This window comes from Lepidochelys kempii, chromosome 4 (assembly GCF_965140265.1).
Source record: "Lepidochelys kempii isolate rLepKem1 chromosome 4, rLepKem1.hap2, whole genome shotgun sequence".
NCBI classification, from domain to species: Eukaryota; Metazoa; Chordata; order Testudines; family Cheloniidae; genus Lepidochelys; species Lepidochelys kempii.
Window position 1 is genome coordinate 105,782,620 of NC_133259.1, and position 24,842 is coordinate 105,807,461.

Sequence of the window (24,842 nt, forward strand, 5' to 3'; positions counted from 1 at the left end):
AACTGCAGAGAACATGAATATCTGCTTGTGTGTGTGTGTGTATGTATGTATGTGTGTGTGTGTGTATATATATATATATATATACACACATTCATCTTTGTGAAATAACTGCAGAGAACTTGAATATCTGCTTCATATAGAAGCAGATATTCAAGTTCTCTGCAGTTATTTCACAAAGATGAGTGCGTGTAATCTGTCAAAATATATATATATTAATAGACATATATTTTGACAGATTACACACATTCATCTTTGTGAAATAACTGCAGAGAACTTGAATATATGCTTCTATATGAAGCAGATATTCAAGTTCTCTGCAGTTATTTCACAAAGATGAATGTGTGATATATATCATTTTATGTGTGTGTATATATATATATACACACATAAAATGAGAGAGAATTAAAATAATCTGTATATCATTGCTTCAGGAAGAGCATCAGCATCTCCTTCCTTAGATGTCCTCATTACACTACTGTCCCTGGGTGAAAGTGGCTACAGACAGCTACTAAAAGAGAGAAAGGTAAGCTTTCTGGCAAACAGCATTTCTTTTTCTTTGTAAATACAGTGCAGTCACAGTACAGCCCAGGAGCATTCATATATGAGTATATGCAGTTTGCCTGTTTATCACTGGATCCCAAACTAGAAAATTAATCTAAAATCCTTTACTGTATTTCAGGAGCCACATGCCTCATTGTTTAAAAATATATGTGACTTCCAAAATAAACCTTTTACTTTTGAAAGCAACAGCAGTGCAAATTCCAGACGGTTTCTGACTTTGAAAACAAAATTGCTTGAAACATGGATCATTTTTTTAAATGTTCATGTATTTGGCCTGAACATTTCACTTCAAAAGCACGCAGTTCACAGGAAGAATACTAATTGAAACTTGAAAACAGTTTGTAGTAGAGTTAATGGGAGTGGTTATGCTTTAGTTGGACCATCTAATTTCAGAAGCGCTATCAATCTAGGCAAATACTTCCTTTGTGGCTGGGTCAGGCATTTTGCAGCCTGTCAGTTATACATGACCTAAAAGAAAGTTGTGAGGATTTGATTTTATGTAAATGTCTGCATCTTCTATTACTTTATTTTGTATTGGGCTTAGACATGGTGTCTCTTGTCTATTTGTGCATATCACATGCGTGAAATAAAACAGTCTGAACTTCATAGTCTCTCTTGTTCAAATACAATTCCATCTAATACCTTTAATCATTAGATTCACAAATAAGGTGGTATACAGTAGTTAGCTATATTTTGACTAATGAACAAAAAAGCTGAGATTTGCATCAGTAAATGTTTCCTTTTTCTTCCACCCATTCCCTTAAATAATTGTAAACAAATTAATTATGCCTTTCCGTAAAATTAATTTTGATTGTGCGCTTTATAACGATGGTGAATATGTAATGTGGAGCTGTAGGAATTGTCCATGTCACAAATATGGTAATTCTTTAACAAATAAAATGTCTTAATGAATAGCTGTATATTTCAAAAGTAATGACATTATTTTCCTGGAACTAGGATTCTAAAGTGAATAAAACATCAGATATTTACAACTTCAATAGGCAGGTCTTTTTATTCAAAATGTGGCTCTACGCTGTAAACATACTTTATGTATGGTGTAAATATTTCCTTTATTGGATTTGTGGTAGGAATGAGAACCCTTTTTGTTTAAATGTTCTTGCTCCTGAACTGTATAACTCTAATAGTGATGTTTATTGTCTGTGCTCTGTGGAGGCAGAGCTATTATGCTCTCAGCAGGAGCTATTTATAGCTTGACATTGAATACTTCTTTCTATATTGGTGCAGCCTACACCTACTCAAAAAAGAAGTGAAGCTATAAAAAACTCCATGTATTTTTTCTTTCTTTTCTTACCTTATCCTTATTCACATCAAATGTTACTTCAGGTTATTTGAGCTCAACTCAAAACAAAAAGCCCAGATTTTTAAATAAAGAAGGATAATCTCTTGCAACAGAGGGAAGCAAGAACCAGACTACTCTGTTTCTGCCCTTCACTGGGGAGAACTGTGTCAAGGTGTAAAATGTTATCTGGTGGCAGAGAGAGGAGTGTGCATGCAATAGGCGGGCCCAGAGGTTCAGGGCCTACGGCAATATGGAGGGAGTGGTTGTGTGACCAAGGGCAGAGCAGTGAGGGGATCTAGCTGATTCGCAGGGCTCGGGCTAAGGGGCTGTTAAATTGCCGTGTAGATGTTCAATCAGTCTGGCACCCGGGTTCTAGGACTCTGTGAGGTGGGAGGGTCCCAGAGCTCAGGCTGCAGCCCGAACCCAAACGTCTACACCACAATTAAACAGCCCCTTAGCCTGAGTCAGCTGGCACAGGCCAGCTGCAGTTGTCTAATTCCAGTATAAACATACCCCAAGTGTGCACGTATTTAGAGTGCAAATGGCTGGGGCTGGCAACAGGTGAACCTACATGAGAGACTGGTGTGTCTTTAAGGGACAAATGCAGTGGGTATGTCTGGGAAGGAAGAACTGATCACAAACACCTTCACCGCTGTTTTGCTGTCTCCGGGGGTTGTGGGGGGGGAATGAAAGCAGTTTTTTTCTTTCTCCCCTCTTCTAGCCCTGTCACCTCCATCATCACACTTAACACCTAGTGACAGTATTGCCTCATGCATTTTATATTAATTGACACAGGGACTGTCTCTTGCTATGTGTTTACAGACTGCCTAGCACAATGAGTTCCCAGTCTTAGCTGGGGACTCTAGGCACTACTGGAATGCAAAGAACAATAATAGGCACATAGTCAAATATGACAAGTACATGAATGTTTTCTCTCATTTTGAATTCTAGTATTATGTAAAGGTTAGATTTCTAAGAGGTGATCTTTTGGTGCTCTTACATAATATGCTTGTTGTGCATCAAATTCTATATTTCAGGTTTTAACATGAAACCTATATGTTATATACTTATTTCTTTGGCTGAACCAGACAATATGTACCAAACATAGTAGTAATACAATTCCTGACACCCAATGCAAAATATTACTCATGCTGAGGAGCAAATGTTAATAAACTCAGAATAAACATGACAACCAAGGAACCTAAATTACAGTATCAGATTTAACATTGGTTACCTATACTGTGGAGAACATCTTACTGCTCTGTCTAACTATTTGATATGTTGGTGATATCAGGAAGGCAACTACAGAGTGTTGTGCTCAACTATTTAGCATTTTCCTTAGTTTTCTCAATAACCTAATGGTCAGGATGTATTGGCTACCGGTGAGACACAGCCAGCATATGTTATTTCCTGCTTTTGAAATGCAATGCAGATTTTGTTTTGGTGACTAGGTGTTTCTAACTTTAGTTATTTACAGAGCCACTCATATTCCATAATGACACATGAGTATGAAGTATTTAAAACTACATGAAAGAGAAAGGTATAATGGAGAGGAACATTTTGATTTGTAGCTGTTTTACATATGTGTTACCAAGAAAATGTAGACTGTGTTGATAAATATGAATGTACTATATTTTGTCTCTACAATTCAAAATCAAGTTATATTGCTGCTCTGCTTACAACTGAACTTAGGAATAGTGAGAGAAAATACTCACAATGCATATTAAGACTGTTAAGTTTTCAAAATGTTAGTACTCCAATACTTTCACTTATTCAGATGAGAGACATTTGTTGCTGTCTCAGAATTCGTGAAGTGTTAGATTCCCATGTTATAGTTTGTGAGATTTTTTGAGTTATTGCAGGATTTTCTCTTTATATGGAACTTTCAGATGCTTTGTAGAACCTGGATTCAGACCCACAATTTCCATGACTTTCTCACTTAGCTGACGTTAATGCATAAATTTAATATCTTAAATTATGTTTTGCAATTATGCAAGCACATGGTATGAGTAAATGGTCAAAAGCAGTATACATGTCCAGAGTCTGTATTAGAGATGCATGGATCTAAAGGTCATGCAGACACAGAACAGTGTGCATGGTAGGATTTACATAGTTGAAAACAAAAACAATTAAGTTTAGAACATGAGGATCCCGTTCAACAATGTGTCGTCATCTTACCTGAGTGGTGGAGGGTTGGGCGTTTTTGGTTTGTTTTCTTGCATTTTTAAGCAACTATTTTGGAGCATTTAACCCTCCATTTGTAATCCAGTTTCCATTTTTAAAACTGACATTAATTATATACCAGTGTTCGGAACAAATGAGATTTCAGCTTAAGCTCTGTGTCATTTCAGAAATTGGACTCTGCGTTTTAGCAAGCTGTAGTTCTCAGTGGTTGCAGAGGGGTTTTCATTTTTAATTACGCTTTTCAAATTCTTCTACTTTGTGTTTTTCTTGTGGATTCTTAAGACTATAGAATGTCTAATCTTGTATTTGTAATCAAATACAGACTATATAATTGTTTTAAGCATTTAAGTTCTTTACAGTATGTTGTCCAAAGGTGTCTTCAAACAAGTATATTGAAGGGGCTCTCTCTGGAACCATAATGTGTGTGAGTAGATTTAGTATGGGCTGGAAGACAGGAACTTCTAAGTTCTAAATTTCTGTGTCACTTACTTGTTATAAGGTCTGGGGCAAGTCATGTAGGCCTGGTCTGCACTAAGAATTTATATTGGTAGAGCTACATCCCTTAGGGGTGTGAAAAATCCATACCCTGAGAGACATACTATTCCAGACTACCCCCAGTGTAGACAGTGCTAGCACAATGGAACCTAACTGCCCCCTCTGGGGAGGTGGTTTACCTCCGTCATGTACTCTATTGGTAATATCTACACTGAAGTGCTGCTGTGGCGCAGCATCATTTTAATTTAGACATATCCCTAGAGACTGATTTCAAAGGTGCTGAGCTCCTGCATTTCCCATTTACTTACATTGGAGCTGTGGGTGCTTAGCCACTCTGAAAATCAGATACAATAACCTCTCTGTTCTAGCTTTTTTATGTGAAAAATAGGAATTGACAGGGGTTTTGAGATTAATGGGTTTGTAAACTGCTTTGAAGATGCCAGGTGCTAAGGATTAATTCTGAACCTAAAATAGTTCAAATGTCACAAAAAAACCAAACCCACATACCTTAGCTTAATTTCTTAGGGTGAGATTCTCATACTATCCCATCCTCATTAAGCCAGGTAAAAGGGACAGGGCTCTGAAATCTCTATATCTGGCCAGGGAGGCGCTGCAGAAGATAGCTGTAAGGCTATCCTCTGAGGAGCACTTTGCAAATCCTGAAATAGGAGTGGGATGGAGCTCTGGTCAGGAGAGGTGTATTGGGGGAAGGGTCACAGCATGCATATAACTATGGAAATTCTGGGCAGTGCTGCAGCTCACAGGGCAGACCCAGGAGGCTGCCATAACTGAGGGTGTGTCTAGTGCTGCAGCTGTGCTGTCATAATGTAGATGCTTCCTACATCAACGGAAAGGGTTTTTCCATTGATGTAGTTAATCCATCGACCAAGCTGCATCTACAGTGTCTATATACAATAACTGGGTCGCACAGCGTGAAGCATTTTTCACTGCTTGGAGTGATATAGCTAGGTCTGTCTAATTTTTCAGTGTAGACCAGGCCTTAGTCAGGCCCAAAGGGCTTTCTGTGTTATGCCAGGGATGTCTCCATCTCTCAGAGTAACCCAGGATCAAGAAGGCGCAAAGATGGCTTAAAGCCATGATCGCTCCCACCCCTCCAGAACTGAAGATCTTGCAGAAGGAAATGATACCATAGTTGGGACCCTCCTTCCAGGTGATGATGTGATATCCTGTCGCACTGAGGATACCTCTCTGAGGGAGGGAATGCCAATTATTAGGAAGAGACAAGTATTAGTAATGGGCAATTCAATCATTAGAAATGTCTATAGCTGGGTTTGCGATGAGCGGGAGAACCGCATGGTGACTTGCCTGCCTGGTGTGAAGGTTGCGGATCTCTCAAGACCTCTAGATAGGCTCATGTGTAGCGCTGGGGAGGAGTTGGTGGTTGTGGTACATGTAGGTACCAATGACATAGGGAAGGATAGGAGAGAGGTCCTGGAGGCCAAATTTAGGCAGCTAGGTAAGAGATTAAAGTCCAGGACCTTCATGGTGGCATTCTCCGAAATGCTTCCAGTTCCACACGCAGGGCCAGTTAGAGAGGCAGAACTGCAGGGACTCAATGCGTGGATGAGACGATGGTATAGGTAGGAGGAGTTTAGATTTATTAGGAACTGGGGAAATTTTTGGAAAAGGGGGAACCTATACAGGAAGGATGGGCTCCACCTAAACCAAAATGGAATCAGATTGCTGCCACTTAAAATTAAAAAAGTTGTAGAGCATTTTTTAAACTAAGGGCTGGGGGAAAGCCGACAGGTGCGGAGGAGCACATGGTTCAGACATCCCTTAGGGGAGGATCTGTCAAATGAAAAAAAGTCCCATTCAATTACATCATGTAATGGCCAGCAGCTTAAAATGTTATGAGTTTTTAAAGTGCTTATATATCAATTCTAGAAGTCTAAATAATAAGATGGGTGGATATAGATATAATAGGCATCACAGAAACTTGGTGGAATGGGGATAATCAATGGGACACAGTAACACCACGTTTCAGAGTAACAGCCGTGTTAGTCTGTATTCGCAAAAAGAAAAGGAGTATTTGTGGCACCTTAGAGACTAACCAATTTGAGCATAAGCTTTCGTGAGCTACAGCTCACTTCATTGGATGCATACTGTGGAAACTGCAGAAGACATTATATACACAGAGACCATGAAACAATACCTCCTCCCACCCCACACTCCTGCTGGTAATAGCTTATCTAAAGTGATCACTCTCCTTACAATGTGTATGATAATCAAGTTGGGCCATTTCCTGCACAAATCCAGGTTTTCTCACCCTCCGCCCCCCCCTCCCCCCGAAACTCACTCTCCTGCTGGTAATAGCCCATCCAAAGTGACCACTCTCTTTACAATGTGTATGATAATCAAGGTGGGCCATTTCCAGCACAAATCCAGGTTTTCTCACCCCCCCCTCTTTTTTCCCCCCCAAAACTTTAGATAAGCTATTACCAGCAGGAGAGTGGGGTGGGAGGAGGTATTGTTTCATGGTCTCTGTGTATATAATGTCTTCTGCAGTTTCCACAGTATGCATCCGATGAAGTGAGCTGTAGCTCACGAAAGCTTATGCTCAAATAAATTGGTTAGTCTCTAAGGTGCAACAATTACTCCTTTTCTTTTTAGTAACAATATTGGAAGGACAGAACGGATCGTGCTCGTGGGGGATTGGCACTATATGTGAAAGAAAGCGTAGAATCAAATGAAGTAAAAATCTTAAATGAACCAAACTGTACCATAGAATCTCTGTGATAGTAATTCCATGCTTGAATAATCAGAATATAGCAGTAGGGATATATTACAGACCACCTGACCAGGATGTTGATAGTGACTGTCAGGGAGATTAGAAGGGGCTATTAAAATAAAAAACTCAGTAATAATGGGGGATTTCAACTATCCCCGTATTGGCTGGGTACATATCACCTCTGGAGGGATGCAGAGATAAAGTTGCTTGACAGCTTAAATGACTGCTTCTTGGGGCAGCTAGTCCTGGAACCCACAAGAGGAGAGGCAATTTTTGATTTAGTCCTACGTGGAGCATAGGATCAGGTCCAAGAGGTGAATATAGCTGGACTGCTTGGTAATAGTGACCATAATATAATTAAATGTAACATCCCTGGAGCGGGGAAAACACCACAGTAACCCAACACTGTAACATTTTAATTTCAGAAAGGGTAACTACACAAAAATGAGGAGTTTAGTTAAACAGAAATTAAAAGGTACAGAACCAAAAGTAAAATCCCTCAATTTAAATGTGTACCCCAAATTATAAAACATAAAAAGAGAACCAAAAAAGAGCCACTGTGGCTAAACAACCGAGTAAAAGAAGCAGTGAGAGGCAAAAAGACATCCTTTATAAAGTGGAAGTTAAATTCTAATGAGGAAAATAGAAAGGAGCACAAACTCTGGCAAATGAAGTGTAAAAATATAATTAGGAAGGCCAAAAAAGAATTTGAAGAACAGCTAGCCAAAGACTCAAAAAGTAATAGCAAAATTTTTTTAAAGTACATCAGAAGCAATATTGCTAACTGCTAAACGACCACTGGACGGTTGAGATAATAAAGGAGCACTTAAGGATGATAAGGCCACTGCAGAGAAACTAAATGAATTCTTTGAATCAGTCTTCACGGTTGAGGACGTGAGGGAGATTCCCAAACCTGAGCAATTCTTTTTAGGTGACAAATCTGAGGAACTGTCCCAGATTGAGGTCTCATTAAGAGGACTTTTTGGAACAAATTGATAAACTAAACAGTACTAAGTCACCAGAACCAGATGATATTCACCTAAGAGTTTTGAAGGAGCTCAAATGTGAAATTGCAGGACTACAAACTGTCTGTAACCTATCATTCAAATGAGCTTCTGTACCAAATGACTAGAGGATAGCTAATGTGATGCCAATTTTTAAAAAGGGCTCCAGAGCAGACCCCGGCAATTACAGGCTAGTAAGCCTGACTTCAGTAGCGGACAAACTGGTTGAAACTATAGTAAAGAACGAAATTGTCAGACACATAGATGAACATAATTTGTTTGGGAATAATCAACATTGTTTTTGTATAATGAAATCATGCCTAATCAATCTACAATTCTTTGAGGGGGTCAACAAGCATGTGGACAAGGGGGATCCAGTGGATATAGTGTATTCAGATTTTCAGAAAGCCTTTGACAAGGTCCCTCGCCAAAGGCTCTTAAGCAAAGTAAGCAGTCACGGGATAAGAGGGAAGGTTCTCTTATGGATTAGTAACTGGTTAAAAGATCAGAAACAAAGGTTAGGAATAAATGATCAGTTTTCAGAATGGAGAGAGGTAAATAGTGGTATCCCCCAGGGGTCTGTACTGGGACCAGTCCTATTTAACATATTCATAAATGGAAAAAGAGATAAATATTGAGGTGGCAAAATTTGCAGGTGATACAAAACTACTCAAGATATTTAAGTCCCAAGCAGACTGCGAAGAGCTACAAAAGGATCTCTCAAAACTGGGTGACTGGGCAACAAAATGGCAGATGAAATTCAATGTTGATAAATGCAAAGTAATGCACACTGGAAAACATAATCCCAACTATACATATAAAAGGATGGTATCTAAATTAGCTGTTACCACTCAAGAAAGAGATCTTGGAGTCATTGTGGATAGTTCTCTGAAAATATCCACTCAATATGCAGCAGCAGTCAAAAAAGTGAACAGAATGTTGCGAATCATTAAGAAAGGGATGGATAATAAGACAGAAAATATCATATTGCCTCTGTATAAATCCATGGTACACCCACGTCTTGAATACTGCATGCAGATGTGGTTGCTCCATCCCAGAAAAGATGTATTGGACTTGGAAAAAGTTCAGAAAAGGACAACAAAAATGATTAAGAGCATGGAACAGCTTCCATATGTGTTGTATGAGTGCAGGGCCTAGCATGGTGCAGCCTCTAGGTATTACCATAATCCAAGGCAAATAATATTTTTTAAACCCACCATCTCCTAAGAGATGGAAAGCCCTTTAAGTCTAGTTTAGCTTCTCAAAACTAGAAGAATTCTGCAATATAAATATGTAGTATGATTCAACTATTTGTGAGAACATATCTTCAGTAAAGATTCTGCATTAAAATGTAAAGATTCCAAAATTATTAATGTCCAATAAAATAATTTTCCTGTCCAAAAATGGGTATGTGTGTATTATGCAATATGTATATCTGCACTGAACGGTACATATTGTAGTAGATGGCTTTAATAACGGCTAAACCTAGAAACCATAAATCCCATTTCTAAAGACTTTCCCGTGATATTCATAGACTGGATTTTTGTGTTACTACCTCACATTTCATGGTCGGTCTAATATGAAACCTCAGGCTAGACTGATTTCAATGAAGCTGTGCTAATTTACAGCAGATGAAGAACTGTCCCTTTATATCCAGGTTACCAAAATTGGCTCCAGAAACAACACTGATTTTTTTTGCTCACTTCTTCAAAAGTTTCTTGATAGTTTTATGTATACTTCTGTGAAGCTTGTGATTATATCTAACCTGACCATGTCATTTGGCACTTCTGATATACGCTGCTTCTAGGATTAACTGAATTTTCAGTTTTCCGTTAGATGTGATTGTTTCAGGGGGTTAGAAATCAAGCTAGAATGCCAGAAGTGCAATATATTTTCATATAACAGCATTTACTCAATAGCTAGCTAGTTTGTGTGGTACAGTTGTTTCACATTTTCATTCACTCTTCCCCCTAGCAATTTAGCTGACATTTACTGTGTAAGTAATTCAATACACCTTTTAGTATGATAAGTCTTTTAAAAACTGAATTATAGTGCCTACCACATAAAAAATCAATTGTATTTACCTACATTTCTTTTAAGAGCTCATTGTATATATTTGCTTGGGGTGCTTATAAATTTTCCATGCAGCAGAAAATGATTTTATAATAGAGGTCAACTATAGACTTGACCCCCCAAAATATTGCCAAATCTGAAAAGTCATTAATTTATTGTACAGTGAACTGCTTAGCTAACTATTTATTTATAGAAGATCTAGATGTTGTTAAATGGAAAATAAAAATTCTAAAATGCAAAGCATGCTATTTTACAAAAACAGGAAAACATTTAAATTTGTATACAGAGGTTTTCAGTCAGTTTGATGAAAATGCAGATACCTAGGTTTCCTCTCCTACTTCTTCATTCTTCCCTGATTCATCTAGTCCCTCCACATGCAAGTAACAATTCTGGGCTAATTGAGTGGTTTAGATATCTAATCATAAATGAGGAAAATGTACTGCTATAAGTAGCTAAGTTAAGAACTCAATTATACAAATCGGAAGTTACTTTATTAAAGGGACATTGTCAAATGTACTACACTATAGGGAAGTCCTCAAATGAGACACCCTTAGAGTGTTAAATTGTTGGGGAATATCTTACTGTTCTCATCTCTAACTTTCTCTCATCACCATTCTCAATAAATGTATTCTGAGAACAGCCATTGTAAATACACTCCCTTGCAGTGTTATCCTCTGTTGCTGCAGAAGTAAATAGCCAATAGAGGGAGCACAAAATAATGAACAAATCAGATTACAAAAATGATACTGATCTAATAGATGAGCACATTAGAGATGCTTATTTACTCCTGAGGGAATTCTGCACCAAAAAATTGAAAATTATGCACAGTGTTCTAAAATTTTGCAAATTTTATTTGTCAATAAATGTGGAGGCTCCAGCATGGCAGTAGGGAGCACAGGGCACTGGCTACACAGAGGTAGGAGTCACCCTGGACCCCTCCTAGGACACAGACTCGGCAGTGGGGCTGCACCTGACCCTGACACAGTGCAAGGACCAGGCCTGCCCCAGAAACACCACAGGCCCTGCCCCTCTAATCCAGATGCACCAGGTGTGGGACAAGCAGGTTCAACCCAGCAGGATCCAAGTGTGGAGCGACGTAGTGTGGGGGAATCCAGGTGTGCAGTGAGAGGGTTCTGTGTGGGACAGTCAGTGTGTATGTGGAGGATCTGGATGCACAGGGGCTCGTTGTGGGTTCTGGGTGCAGGGCTAATGGGACTCTGCAGAGGGGTCCAGTGAAGGTGGTTGGGGCTCAGCTGGGAGTGTGTGTCTGGGTATGAAGGGATGGCACTCAGCCGAGGGTGTGGGGGAGGGGAGTGTCAGGTGTGTGGGAGAGAATGGGGCTTGGTGGGATGGGAGTGTGGAGGGCTCAGCGAGTGGGTGGTCCACGTGCGGAGGGCGGTGGGACTTATTGGGGTGGGGGTTCGAGTGCGGGGGTTCAGCAAGAGGTCGATGCAGGGGGTGAGGCTCAGTGCAGGGGTTCGGGTGCAGGGAGCTCTGTGGGGAGGTTCTGGGTGTTGGGGGATTGAGGCTCGATGTGGGGTCTGGGTATGGAGGGGTCCAGATGCATGGGTGGCGGGCAGCTCCCCCACAGTGACCCCTCCCTCTGCAGCTGAGGAGTGATGGGGCAGGAAGCGGGAGGGGGCAGAGCTTCCTGCAGCCGGGAAAGGTTTCTGGGGTCTGACTTGGCCGCAGCTGCTCCTTGCAGGGGAAGAGGAAGTCCAGTCCTCCCCCAGTCCAGCCAGGACTAGCAGCTGGGCCCGGCACAGGGTAGGAGCCACTGGCTGGGGCATCTTCATCCCCACCCCCTTCTGTGATTTACCTCTCTGTCAGCTGCTCTGGGTGCCTGAAACAATGTGCCTGCTCTGCTGGGGAAGGTGGGTGACCACACTTGCAGCTTTCCTTTGCTTCCCAATCAGGAAGTCAAAGAAATCTGTGGGAATATGAATTCTGCGCACACGCTGTGGCACAGAATTCCCCCAGGAGTATAACTTATTGTGACAAGAAAGTGAATAACAAATGAATATGGTGTTTGTCTTCCACGAGGAGCAAGAAAAATGTGCCTGGATATGGGAACAAATGTTACTTTTAAGCTTCTAAGAGGATACTGTAAATAAAGCCAACTGCAAACTGTTGTACTCAAACCATAGAAGTATTGGGTTTGGTTTCAAATTGCCGCTGTAAAGCAGTAATGATTTGCCACAAGTTTCTAGTAGTCCTCCTCACTGCCCATAGAAGCCTCTTGCAAGTTTTTTTTCTCTAACTAGACATCTCAAAAGCTTCATGCTGTTGTCAGTGAACTTAAAGGTAGTTTGATTAATTTTGTTAGGTGGCATGACACTATTTCTCTGTGTTTGAGTGAATCCATCCCATGTGATTAAGAGGGTCAGCTCAGGAGCCATTTTCACTTGATTTCTCTAAGATGGAGGCTACAATTCAGTTCATCGCAGTGGCCCAGGAAAATGAGGTATACACATTTCTCAGAACTGCCCCCCAACCCAGTTGGTTCTGTAAAATCTCTGAGGTGCTACCTACAATGGTATCTTTAATTCACCAGAGCTAACTGGTTCCAGTCAGAGAGGTACATGTCAGAAGGTAGGATGATGATCCACACATGGAGGATGCTGATGCTGCTGTGTGTAGAAAGGAGGGTTCTTTGTCAAGTCCTAAAATTGATGAGGATGTCGAAGCAATGGCCATGAGAAAGAATGATGGGGAGAAGTAGCAAGCAGGCAGTTGTACTGAAGTAAATGGTGAACAAAATCATTATAGTCAGGAGGAAGAACAAGCTGATATCTAATGACCAGGAATAGGCTACCCAAACTTAAATCCTCTTTGCCTTTGTGCCCCCCCCCCCTTCTCTCTCTCCCTATGTCTACCAATGTGAAGTGCTGAAAATGACAACTCAGAGGCCATAGGAAGTGTTAGGAAGAGTGGTGTTTGTTCTGACTGTTGTCCATCTGTTCTGCGCTGAGGTGTGAGGGGATCATCACTAACACTGAATTGTTTGGTTGGTGAAGACCTGAAGCAGCTGTGATGTGTGGGCTTTTTTTTTTTTTTCCTAATATCGTGATGTCGCATATGCATTAGTCAGGATAGGTAGGCAATTCACGTAGGCATCTCTGCTTTTGGCATCCTTTTCAATAAAGGAACTGTCTGATGAAATGACATCTGAACTTTTGATACCCATCTATAATGTTTAGAAAGCTTGAGCAGCAGCTGCAGGGTGACCAGCTACTTTTCCCAGAAAGAGGACAGGGACGGGAACTGTCTGCATGGCATAGTTGACTGTGGAGAAGAATATAGCGTATGGCACAAAATACATTCATACTCATACCAATGCTCTCTTGCTTAATGTGAAGGCAGATCAGATGCTGACCTATTGTCCTTCTTGTGTAGAAAAAGAGGGATCCTTTTAGGAGCTGATGGCAGTTGCAGGCCTCTAGTGACAGATGCCAAACTGCACTTTTTTTCTACACTCAGACTGTTCCAGATTAAAACAGTGCAAGCAGCAGTTTGGCATGACTTGGCCTGCAATGAAGGTAGAACAGTGTTCTCCTCACTTTAGACAAGTGGGTCCAAACCTCCCCAACTGTTTACCTTTAAATAAGGGCTTTGGAGCTGTGCTCCGGCTCTGCTCCAGCTCCAGGCAAAAACCTGCAGCTCCACTGCTCCGGAGCTGCTCCACGCTCCAGCTCCAGGCTCTGTTCCAAAGCCCTGCTTTAAATCAATCAAAAAGCAAAAAAATTGATCTGATTGGTTAACAGTTAATATTTAACCATCATTTGTATCCAGATCTGTTGATGCTAAACAGTAGAAATATTCTGATTCATCACAGAACTGTTTCAGCTGGTAAAAAACAAGAATATTTTCTTCTCAGATATTGATGTGATGGAACAAAATGTGCTTTTTTAGTGTTGTACTGGGAAGTTAAAAAAGATGGATGAAAGGAATGCTAATTCCTGTTTTCTTTGGCATCATGCAGGGTTAATTTTTTTTTTGAAGCGGCTATTTATTGATAGAATTTGTGCTCAAAGATATCATCATGTTTCACCAAAGGTTCAGCTTCTTATGTCATGAGTGTCACAGCTATAGTCCTATCTGCTGTACTTGGATATGAAAGATGCCGTGGGACTTTTGTAAGAGTAGAGGTTTGTCCTGGTGTAGTGGGGCAAAATTTCCCTCTAGTCTCCTCAACATGTCTTGTTGACGTTCAGAGTTATGCACCAGTTGGTTGCCATACTCAACTCCAGTGGTGTGCTATGTTATATACATTTGAAGTGTTTTGGGCTCCTTCAGGATGAAGGACACTAAATATATGTAAAATATAGTATTCACCAAGAAATATAAAATATGCTCCAAAGAATGATATCTCAACTTTTTCACTGAACCAGTGTGTCCCCTGTCCTGATAAATACTATAGACAAGGGCTTTGTGTGTGACTATTTCTGCAAAGATTTCCTTGTGGCGATTCCCCCACAGTGTCTTGTTGGGAGGGCAGGGTTTGTTGAGCTATGGTAAAGCTCTTGCCCGAAAGCACAGCAGACTGGCTGCAACCCTGCACCAGCTTTGGCCTTGTCAGCTCTTCTCTAACTCCCTGGTTCCCTGGCAGTGGCTGCCCTGTTGTGGTGAACAATTTAGATCAGAGATGATGTGGGAGTACAGGTGGTCTGCTATGTTTGCAGATGCAGCCTCTATCACAGCAAGGCCACCCTGCTCCTTCCTAGGATGGATGGATGGATTACCTTTTCTATATAAATTCTGCGGAGCCAAAGAGGGATTGATAGGAATCGTAAGCACAGGTGCTGGCCCACATGGAGCTGCTTCATCTGGTCAGGTGGTGAAGACAATGGTATGGAGGCAACTGAGCACCCCCTCTCTGTATGGAGGGATATCTACAAAAGAAGAGGCTTCCATGTGCAGCTCAAGGGCACTGTCTGACCTATTGACTCAAATAAATGGCTGATGCTTAATACATATGAAATGGGGACCACTTAGGTACTTTGATATATTCTGGAGGCTGACAACTTTCCAAAATTGATATTAACTATTCAACAGAGAAAGAGAAAGAAAGAAAATTGAAAATTGTTGCTTTTTTCCAGGAAATGTTTTCCTACCTTTCAAGTCAGCTGAGGAAGCTAGCAGAAGTCTACAATGAGAGGCTGTTGAACACACTACACAATCCTATTTCCTTAGGTAATTTCCGTTCAGGTTTGAACTAAGCCAGCACTTCTGAAATCTTCTGTATTTTTAATACGCTTGCATACACAAGATGAGCTTGCATATGGTTCACCCTTCCATTCCATTAATCTTATGCCAATACGAGCCCATGGAAATCAATGGAATTACATCAGCCTAAAAGTGGAGTAGTGTAGTTAGTGACTCAGGCCCTGTATTTATATACCTAACTGCTTGTGATCAAAATATGCTTAGTTTGATCATGAGAGTAAAAAGACTGACATGTTAGCATTTAGTACTACAATTTATTTATTTCTATACTGTTTAATAGTTATTTCAACCACAACTGCTTGGCGCCGAATTTCAGTAAAACAGACTACTAGTGAGTCCCTTTATTTACTTGGGATTTTCATTGTAAGCAATAACTCTGTTGAACCTGGAAAACTGGAATGTCTCTCTCCACACAGTATCTCAACTGTATAAACAGTCTAATAAGATAATGAAAGGATATATTTAGTGGAAAACTGAAAAGACTTAAAAATAATAGTAAGAATGTTCATCTTAGTTATATTCTAAGCCAAATACTTAACCAGGTTACCATTGTTAGATAAAACTTATCAATGGTTCTTTTCTGATGAAAGAGGAGCTTTATTACACTTATTATAACACAGCTATTTATGTCTTCAGCTATGTCACTAGAGAACCTAGATAAACACAGTGACATGGCTGTCACTCAGCTTGGATCTATGCTTTTCACAAGACAAGTTTCAGGAGCAAGGTGAGCATCTGAGATATTTTAAACATTTTTCATATTCAGTGAAGTTTGCTGTGCTGTGATGGTTCTTAGGACTTTACAGACTAACTGAGGTATAATGTGTACACATGTATCTCTCGCACAAATTTGAAGCTGGTTGTAAAGAGTCAGAGTGATGCATTCTTCATTCTGCTGCTGTCGCCCTTCACTGTCTGTTACTTAAGCTTTCCCCAAAGTGTCCTCATGCTTCCTCCCATGCTGCTCCATATGTACACAAGGAGCTTCCTGTAAAAATATGCTAAACCACTAACTACATAATGTCTGGCAAACCTCTCCTTAACTTGCCACTGTCAGGATGCCTGCGAAACACTGAATGCTGGTTAGACAATTGGTGTGCTACGATATGACCACTGATTACCATGTTACATTGTACTATCCCTGTCTGTTTGCTTTAGCACCTGGTGCCACTAATCTTAAGATTGTCCTTGTCCCAAATTATTCATAGTCTTTTTGTTATGTGTGGCAGTAGTGCCTAGCACAATGTAGTCCTGATCCCTAATTGGGGCCTTCTAGGTGTGATACCACAATACAAATTGGTGATAATGCATCTTTCACTAGTGGTGGAAGCTGTTACTGTACTTGACAAAAAACTGAGGGTTGTAATTTTAGAGGAATATTTAACTTGGCTTCAGCTGTATTTTAAAAAATCATCTTTGTGCCGAAGACCTGGGAAACACATTGCTAATCTCTGTTGTTAGTTGCTTTTTGGAGTGTGAAAGAAAATCCTACTTTCCAGAATTAACTTCAGCCACTGTAGGTGGAAAAATTTTACTGCTAGACAGTACATGGCAAGGGAAATGCAGACCAAATAATTTTTAATGATTTCAATTTAAACCTTTTAGAAGAAGAGGATGATCTAAAACTTGTTTTGGCAGAATTCTTTAATCTGAATATTGCTGCTGTCAACCAGCTGCTGCTACATAGTTAATGTCACTTTCTCTGGCAGAGCTGAGTATTTTCACATCAGAAGACATGCTTCATTAGCTTGGATTATTCCACTTCTTACACAGATGAACTACAGTAAATCTGTATGTACTGCAGTAAGATGGGTGGGGGGTTTTTTGGTTTGCTTGATGATAACTGTTACTTGTCCTGCTATTATAGTCCTCTTTGTGTAGATTGGTCGCAACAGATACCATCTTCGAAAAGTTCAGGGTTTCATCAAGTTCAAAATTTCCAGTCCTATTTGTACCTACGCTGTTTTTTTTTCATAATTCTTGATTTTAATGTTCTTTAATAATTGGTTCACTTCAGGTACTTTTATACAAACTTGTTTATAATTTACGCGTGTTGTTATGCATAGAAATGCTTGTAAATGATTTCAGAATACTGTGCTTCCTGTAAACAGCCCTGAGCATTTTTAATTGAATTGTGATTGTTTTTTTTCAGGGTGGTTCCCCTTGGGTCTTTGCAAACAGTGAATAACTACACTTTCAAAGGCTTTATGTCACATGCAGATAACTATCCCTGTGCTTACCTCAATGCTGCTTCAGCAATTGGAATGAAAAAGCAAGATGTAGACCTATTCCTAAAAAGACTGGATAAGTGTATGAAGACTTTTAGAAAAGAAAAGAGCAGTGGAAAAGATGTGCCTGAAATGGATAACTGTACCAAACATACAAGTGCGGGAGAGACTGAAGACTAGAACAAGATGTGAATTTTGGAACACACAAAGTTTGGTGTGATGATTTTTTTTTTTTTGATTCTGGGAAGTTTGTATCCTATTTACATTGTGGAATATGCAATACAGGGAATGGGAATTTAAATTTTAAAAAAACTTGGGTAAAATTCAGATTTTAAAAATTATTGGGTAATATTCACCGCTGTGCAGACAGCAAACCATGAGGCTTTTGCACCTCTGAAAGCCCACTTAAGTACTCAAATAGGGCTTAAATGGTATGAAGGCTCTAAGATGGGTCTTTGTCTAGAGATGAATGTGCCCCATTATGGTTGGAACTGGACAAATATCTAAAGAAAATTTCAGTGAATATTGATTAATATTTTAAAGTGAATTTGCTTCAGCAGTGTTTTGTATCCCTTCTGATTTTGCTATTGGTGTTCATTTAGCAAACAGTCCTTTTTTCCTCACAAAAATGTCTGTGGAATGAGTGTTCGTACTTGTGAGTATTTGCTCATGAGTGCTTTCACAGCCATCTCCTGCTACATCTCTTTATGGGCATGAGAGGGGAGATAGATATTATTAAATGAAATTTTAAAATAATCTGAGGATGAGATACAATGGGGAGAGATGGTTTTTCCAAGTCCCTTTCCTGATAGTAGTTTGAACAGCTGCAAACAGGAGCCACATGTTTGAAGCCTGGACATGTTCTTAGGTGGGGAACACCATGAAAAGGCACAAACTCCCTGTGGCAAAGGGAAATCTACAACACTTCATACCCAGCCAGTCCTCAGCCCCTGGAAAGTTTTGCAGGATTGAACAGTCCCACAGGAAGCATATGGGGGTAAACAGCAAGGAAAGAAGAGGGCTGCAGTAGGAAAGCAGTGAAATGGGAAGATCTCCCCTACCTCTTGCATTTGATTTGTGCCTTAATAATTGCTCTCCTGAATGGGAGCAATCAGCAGACCTGCAGTAATGGGAGATTGGTTCTCCTATGGGCCCTGAAGAGGGACAGCAGATATTCATGGGGACTCCCAGGAGGTTAGATTTACTCCAGCACTTCGATAATTTTTGAGACCATGCCTCCTAATTGTGAACCATCTCCTGCGGGTGGTGCTGCTGCTACACCAGCTATATTCAGTGGCTGAGTGAACTGGTTAGCCTAGCTAAGGACCCATATCACTGAATTTGCTTTTGTTGGCTTAGGCTTGTAAAGTTTTTCATTTTAAAAAAGAAATTAAAATGGATTCATGCTGTATATGCAGAGTGGCAATTTGGTTAAATTGAAGATATTCCAAATCATTTATTGGCCGAGTGGAGCAAGATCTAACGCTCAACTCAGTGGCATTTCTCTGTGTTTGTCCATAATGTGATATCTTTGGCACGCCACATCAGATCAATTTTAAAAATAATGGAATGTTCTAGGCATCCGTGGGCCCACTTCTATTAGTTCTGGTGGAAATCAGAACACCAGAAGAGCCCAATTCAGAGGAAAAACAGGGCCCCAGACTGTTTGTTGCCACATGCAGAGGAATCTCTGCTGCCCCCTGTACATAACAGAGGCAGCAGCTTAACTTATTGAGTGGGGAGACTGTAGCCTGGACTCTAACAGAAATGAGAGCTTTCCAAGGATTGTATATAGGGAGGGAAGTGGGGCGGGGGGCGGGGGGGAGAGTTGGGACCCAGAGAGGGAGGGGGCCAGGGTGAGGGGATGCAACAGGGACCAGAGGGATGGGGTAGTCATGATGGGTGAAGCAGGGACCCAGAAGCGGGGGAAAGGGAGATGGAGGGGGAAGGATGCAGGAACCCAAAGAGGACTAGGGGTCAATGGTGCTGTGGGAGAAGCAGGATCTGCAAGAGAATGTAAGGGATGGGGAGTGGTGGTGGTGAGGGAAGCAGGGGCCCAGAGTGGAGATGGGGGGAGGAGAAAGTAGGGGTGGGGAGTCAGGAGGGGCAAACCATAAATACTTGGGGGTGAGGAACAAGGACCTGGAGAGTGGGGAATGGTGATGGGGAGTATAACAGGGCATAGCAAGGCCCCCCGTGGTCCTGCCTCTGCACCACTCCAAAAACCACTCCAAGACCTTCTGGCTCAGCAGTCACCAGTGCAGTTTATTTGCATAGTGCCACCCCATCACCTTCTCACCAGGTACAGCTTGGGGGCTCTAGCCTTGAGGACTCCTTAGTCTCTGGACCCAGAAGGGCAGAGCTACCACACTCCTTCCCTGGCTCACACTTCTCTCACTCTCTCTCCCCTTTCCCCCTGCTGTCTGCCTCTGGGCCTGTATATAGACCCAGGCTAATCAGGCAGCTGTTTCTCCTTTGCCAATTGGCCACTGGTTTCCCCCAGCCAACCCCAATTTACCTCCTTTAATTGGAGTTGGAGTGGCAGAGGGCTGGCTCAGCCATTTCTGCTGAGTACCCTGTCACAGGGAGGGAGATATGCAGGGGAGACACACAGACTGGAGCAATGGGGGCACACACTGAGCCCCTAGTATGAGGAAGGGGGTGGAAGAGTTGTAGGGAGACCCTGAAATAGAAGAGGATGCAGTATGACACACAATGAATTTACTGCGGGGAATGAAATGGAGGAATGCAAGTAGCCCCTAGGGGCACATTGTGCTTCGCCTGCTGAAGCTATGAAGAGTGTGACACCCCCATCCCCAGTTTTACACACACACACATTTTGTTTTGTGGTACCATTGTCTTGGCATATTTTTACTTTAACGTAATATCACTGTTTAAATGCTGCATTAATTCTATCAAGTTAGATTTTATTAAACTTACTTGTTCATAAGCATGGTTTGTATGAGCCACTGTAAAATACTTTTATACAAACTAAGGCCCATAAATTGTAGAATTCTGCCAGCCAGAACAGAACTGCCAGACCTCCTATTCTGCCAGTGCCCCAAGCCTTTGTGCCCCATTTGTCCACTTCTTTCATGGGCATCGTCAGGGCTTCTTTCCCCAACACTAATCTCTATGCCTGGAATGCCCTGCAAGGGCCACTATTCTCTCTGCAATCAAATCCATTCTTCTGGCTCACATCGAAGACTCCGCAAATGCCCTCATGAAGCGAGTCAATTTAATATTTTTTAAAAAAACCTTGTACCATCATGATATGCATGTGCCTTAAACTAAATACCTCTGTGATGTTATTGCTGCTACTCTTGTTTCTCCTCACCCCGTTGTTTGTCACTCTCACTTGCTGTGTCGCTGTCATTTGTTATGTCATGTCACATCTTAATTTAGACAGTAAGTTCTGAAGGCCATATGCTGTGGGTAATTTAATAACTTGAAATGAAATTTGATTTAAATAATCCAAAGTCAAATGGAAAAGAATTACCAAACCTTTGTGTTGGTCTCTTACAATGCAGAGCTAGTTCTGTACAAAAGATCTGAGCCAAATTATTACACAGGATGCTTTTAAAGGAAGATTATAACGTCATTGACCACTATCCGCCAGTATGTATGATAAAGTAAGTAATGTACATTCAAGTGATGCTTCAGTTACTGACTTAATCTTTCCATATGTCACTTATAATAACCAATTATGGACAAGGTCCCCTCAAGACGATGGGAAATACTACCCCTTGGAAGTGGGCAGAGTTTCACAGCACTGCTGCTAGAAGGTGGTGATAGAATGGAGGCAGCATTGTTTGGAGGTAGGGCGAGAGGGAAAAGCTGACAATGGCTGCCTTCCATGAAAATTTTGCAGTGAGATTTTATGGCGAAGGGGAAGAACTCAAGAACTTTTGCCGCACTGCACCCAGCCACAAAGTTCACAGGAGGGCATGAGTGAACTGACATTTGACCTGATGATCATGTGGAGATTTTGAGCAACTGCACTTTCAACATAAGTAAGGCCACGGGACCTCCCACAACTCCTCAAAGAAAACCAAATTAAGTGGTTGAGAGGGGGTGGCTTTGTGTGTAGGAGGGGGCCAGTGCTGTTTCTTCTCAGGGTGTGCGAGATGCAATGCTTTAGTTCCATTTTACCATGTAATAACTTGTGCTAATTAGATGTTCCTGAATGTTTGACATGTCTGATTAATTGTGTATTAAGATCTCCTATAATATCTTACTTTAAATGATCAGGGGCAAAAATACATAATAAATGTTTTAATATATTTGTCTTTGCAGCCTTGAATATTTTTGCCTAGCTTTTATGTAAATCTCATTTCAGAGGATCAAGCAAATTCTTCAAGTATTTACCACATATATTGCACTGTTGGTGTGCATCATGTCTGTCGGGGGCCAACTCTACACCCTGAGTTTACTCATGCCTCCAACTGAGTGTTTAAAGGATGGAGGTAGCCCCAACCACCCACTTCCTTCTTACCACCTGTGGAATTTTCAGTGTCTCAGCTTGCTCACTGTGTGATCTATCAGACCTGATTGAGGGAAAGGGGGATAATTATTAGATCAGCCTGAGAGAGAGAAAGGGCAGGCCAGCAGGGCCAGGGTAAAGGAAGATCACTGCATGGAGTGTCTCTGGCAAAAATGATGCTTATTGTATGACACAGTGAATAAACTGCTATGTGGGATTCTAAGAGGGTGGTGATTGATACAACACAAATAAAGTACACAGTAGTGGTTACAAATTGGAGGTGTCAGAGCGATTTGTTCAGGGAGACCGGAGCAGAGGGCAGCTCCCTGTCACAGGACACCATCTCCAAATTTGCTGACAGGATTCCTCAAGATGGCAGAGAGGCGTTTAAATCCTTTAGCTTGAAGGGGCAACTTGCATGTACATCCCTTCAGTTAGACCATGCAGACACAGGAAGTGCCAGAAATTTCAGAGGAGGAAACCATCCATCTTCACCACCATGTCTTCTCACCAGCCCTCATTATCATAAGACAAGAGATTTGACTCCTTAGCTGGGAATGGTGTACAACCTGTGTTGGATCTCCCTCTTACATCCTCTCTATTTAAGTGCCATTTATTTTATTTTCATGGGGTGTGGATTTCTACAAATCATTGGGTCCTAGAAATCATAGAGGTGTGTTACTCAATACAATTCTAGTCCCTCCCCAACCATCTTCCCAGACCCTACTAAGGGCCTGCTCTCATGAGAACATGTTAATCAAATATGCCTTATTGTAAGACGAAAGGAGCTCTCTTTACTTAGCTTAACAAAGTGAAGGTTAATTATTGACTTGATCACAGTCTATAAGTACTTATATTGATAACAGAAATTTGATAATAGAACTCTCTCCAATCTAGCAGACAAAGGTATAACAAGATCCCGTGGTTGGAAGTTGAAGCTAAACAAATTCAGACTGGCTGTAAATTTTTAATAGGGAGGGTAATTTACCAAAGGTCATGGTGAATTCTCTATCACTGGCTATTTTTGAATCAATATTGAATGGGGTTTTTTAAAAAAAAGATATGTTCTAGTTCAAACAGGGGTTACTTTGGAGAAGTTCTATGGGCTCTGTTATACAGGAGATCAAACTAGATGATCACAATGTTCCCTTTTGCTCTTGGAATGTAACATTCTATGAATCAAGAGGTGCAGTCACTTCTAAATCTTGGAGCACTGGAAGAAGTGCCTCAAGAACATAGTACAAGGGCAGGACTGGGGCCATATGGTGGACCTGAGACAACTGAATGCTTTCATTTGCAAGCTCAAGTTCAGGGTGGTGACTCTGGCCTCGATAATTCCAATCTTTGGTCCACTGGACTGGTAAGCAGCTATCTACCTCCAGGATGCTTATTTTTGTACAGCAATTCATCTGGCTCATTGAAAATATCTAATATCCATGTGGGCAATTACCCCTACCAATAGACTGTCCTGCCAATTCATCTATGAAAAGCATTAAGGGTATTCACAAAATGCCTAGCAGTAGTGGCAGCTTACCTGATGAAGAATAAAGATTTACCCATACTTGGATGATTGGCTCATTTGTGGAAAGTTCCTAGAATAGAATCTGCCACTTTTCACCTTCCTAGGATTAAAAGAAAACAGATAAATCAGTGTTAGTGCCTACTCAAAGGATAGCATTTTTAGAGGCAGTTCTGCACTCCCATCATATCAATTGTCTATCTGCCCCCAAAAAGATTATATTAGATCTGGTCAACCACCTGCAAAGTCATACTCCGACATCTGTGAGAATTTGTCTGAGACTTCTAGAGCACATGGCCTCCTATACATAAATAATTCAGTATGTCAGGTTTCACCTTCAGTGAACATAAGGATGGTTAAAGTCTGTATATTAGCCCAAACATCACCTGGATATGCAGGTGCCCCCAGAACTCTTGTCATCATTAAATTGGTGGAAGGCCCCTCTAAAAGTTTGCAAGAGAATACCTGTCTCTCCACTATTTCCATCAAAGACTCTGGTGACAGATGCCTCCATCCTGAAGAAGCCCCTGGACAATCTTCAAACACATGATCTATGGAGTTTTCGAGAAACCTGGGTTCACATACATGTCTTGGAGCTAAGGCGTATTCATCAACTGGGCACAGTTTTCCTTTCAGTTCTGAAAAGCCTGGTAAGTCAGATCATAATGGACATCACTACAGCCTTGTTTTATATAAATAAACAAGTGGGAGCAAGAACCACCCTTCTGTGTCAAGAGATGTGCATCTGTGGAACTACTGTATCAGTCACAAAATTACTTCAATAGCTCTACTACTGCCAGTCCTGCAAAATGTGCTGGTGGATCACCTCAGCAAACAGTTTGCGAACAACCATGAGTGGTCAGTAAAGGATACCTTTATTTGTTCAAGATGTACTCTTCAGATCGGGTCATCCAGCCATAGACATCTTTGGCACCAAAGAGAACAAGAAGTTCCATAAGTTCTGCTCTCGAGGAGGGCAGAATCAGGGATTACTGTCCTGACACATTCCTTATCCTC

At 41.1% G+C, this 24,842-nt stretch overlaps 1 protein-coding gene across 5 annotated transcripts in view; it reads left to right on the forward strand.

Moving 5' to 3' along the window:
• Positions 1-24,842, forward strand: part of SEPSECS (Sep (O-phosphoserine) tRNA:Sec (selenocysteine) tRNA synthase) — a 61,073-nt gene that overhangs the window by 21,678 nt on the left and 14,553 nt on the right. For 2 of the 5 annotated variants that reach the window (XM_073342383.1, XM_073342381.1), the window contains 4 exons: positions 432-523; positions 15,469-15,562; positions 16,232-16,322; positions 17,748-19,234. In XM_073342383.1, coding sequence (XP_073198484.1) covers positions 432-523; positions 15,469-15,562; positions 16,232-16,322; positions 17,748-18,003 — 533 coding nt within the window. In that variant the 3' untranslated portion in view covers positions 18,004-19,234. Of the gene's footprint in view, positions 1-431; positions 524-15,468; positions 15,563-16,231; positions 16,323-17,747; positions 19,235-24,842 lie in introns of those variants that run through there. The other 3 variants (XR_012158702.1, XR_012158701.1, XM_073342382.1) reach the window with 2 other exon arrangements.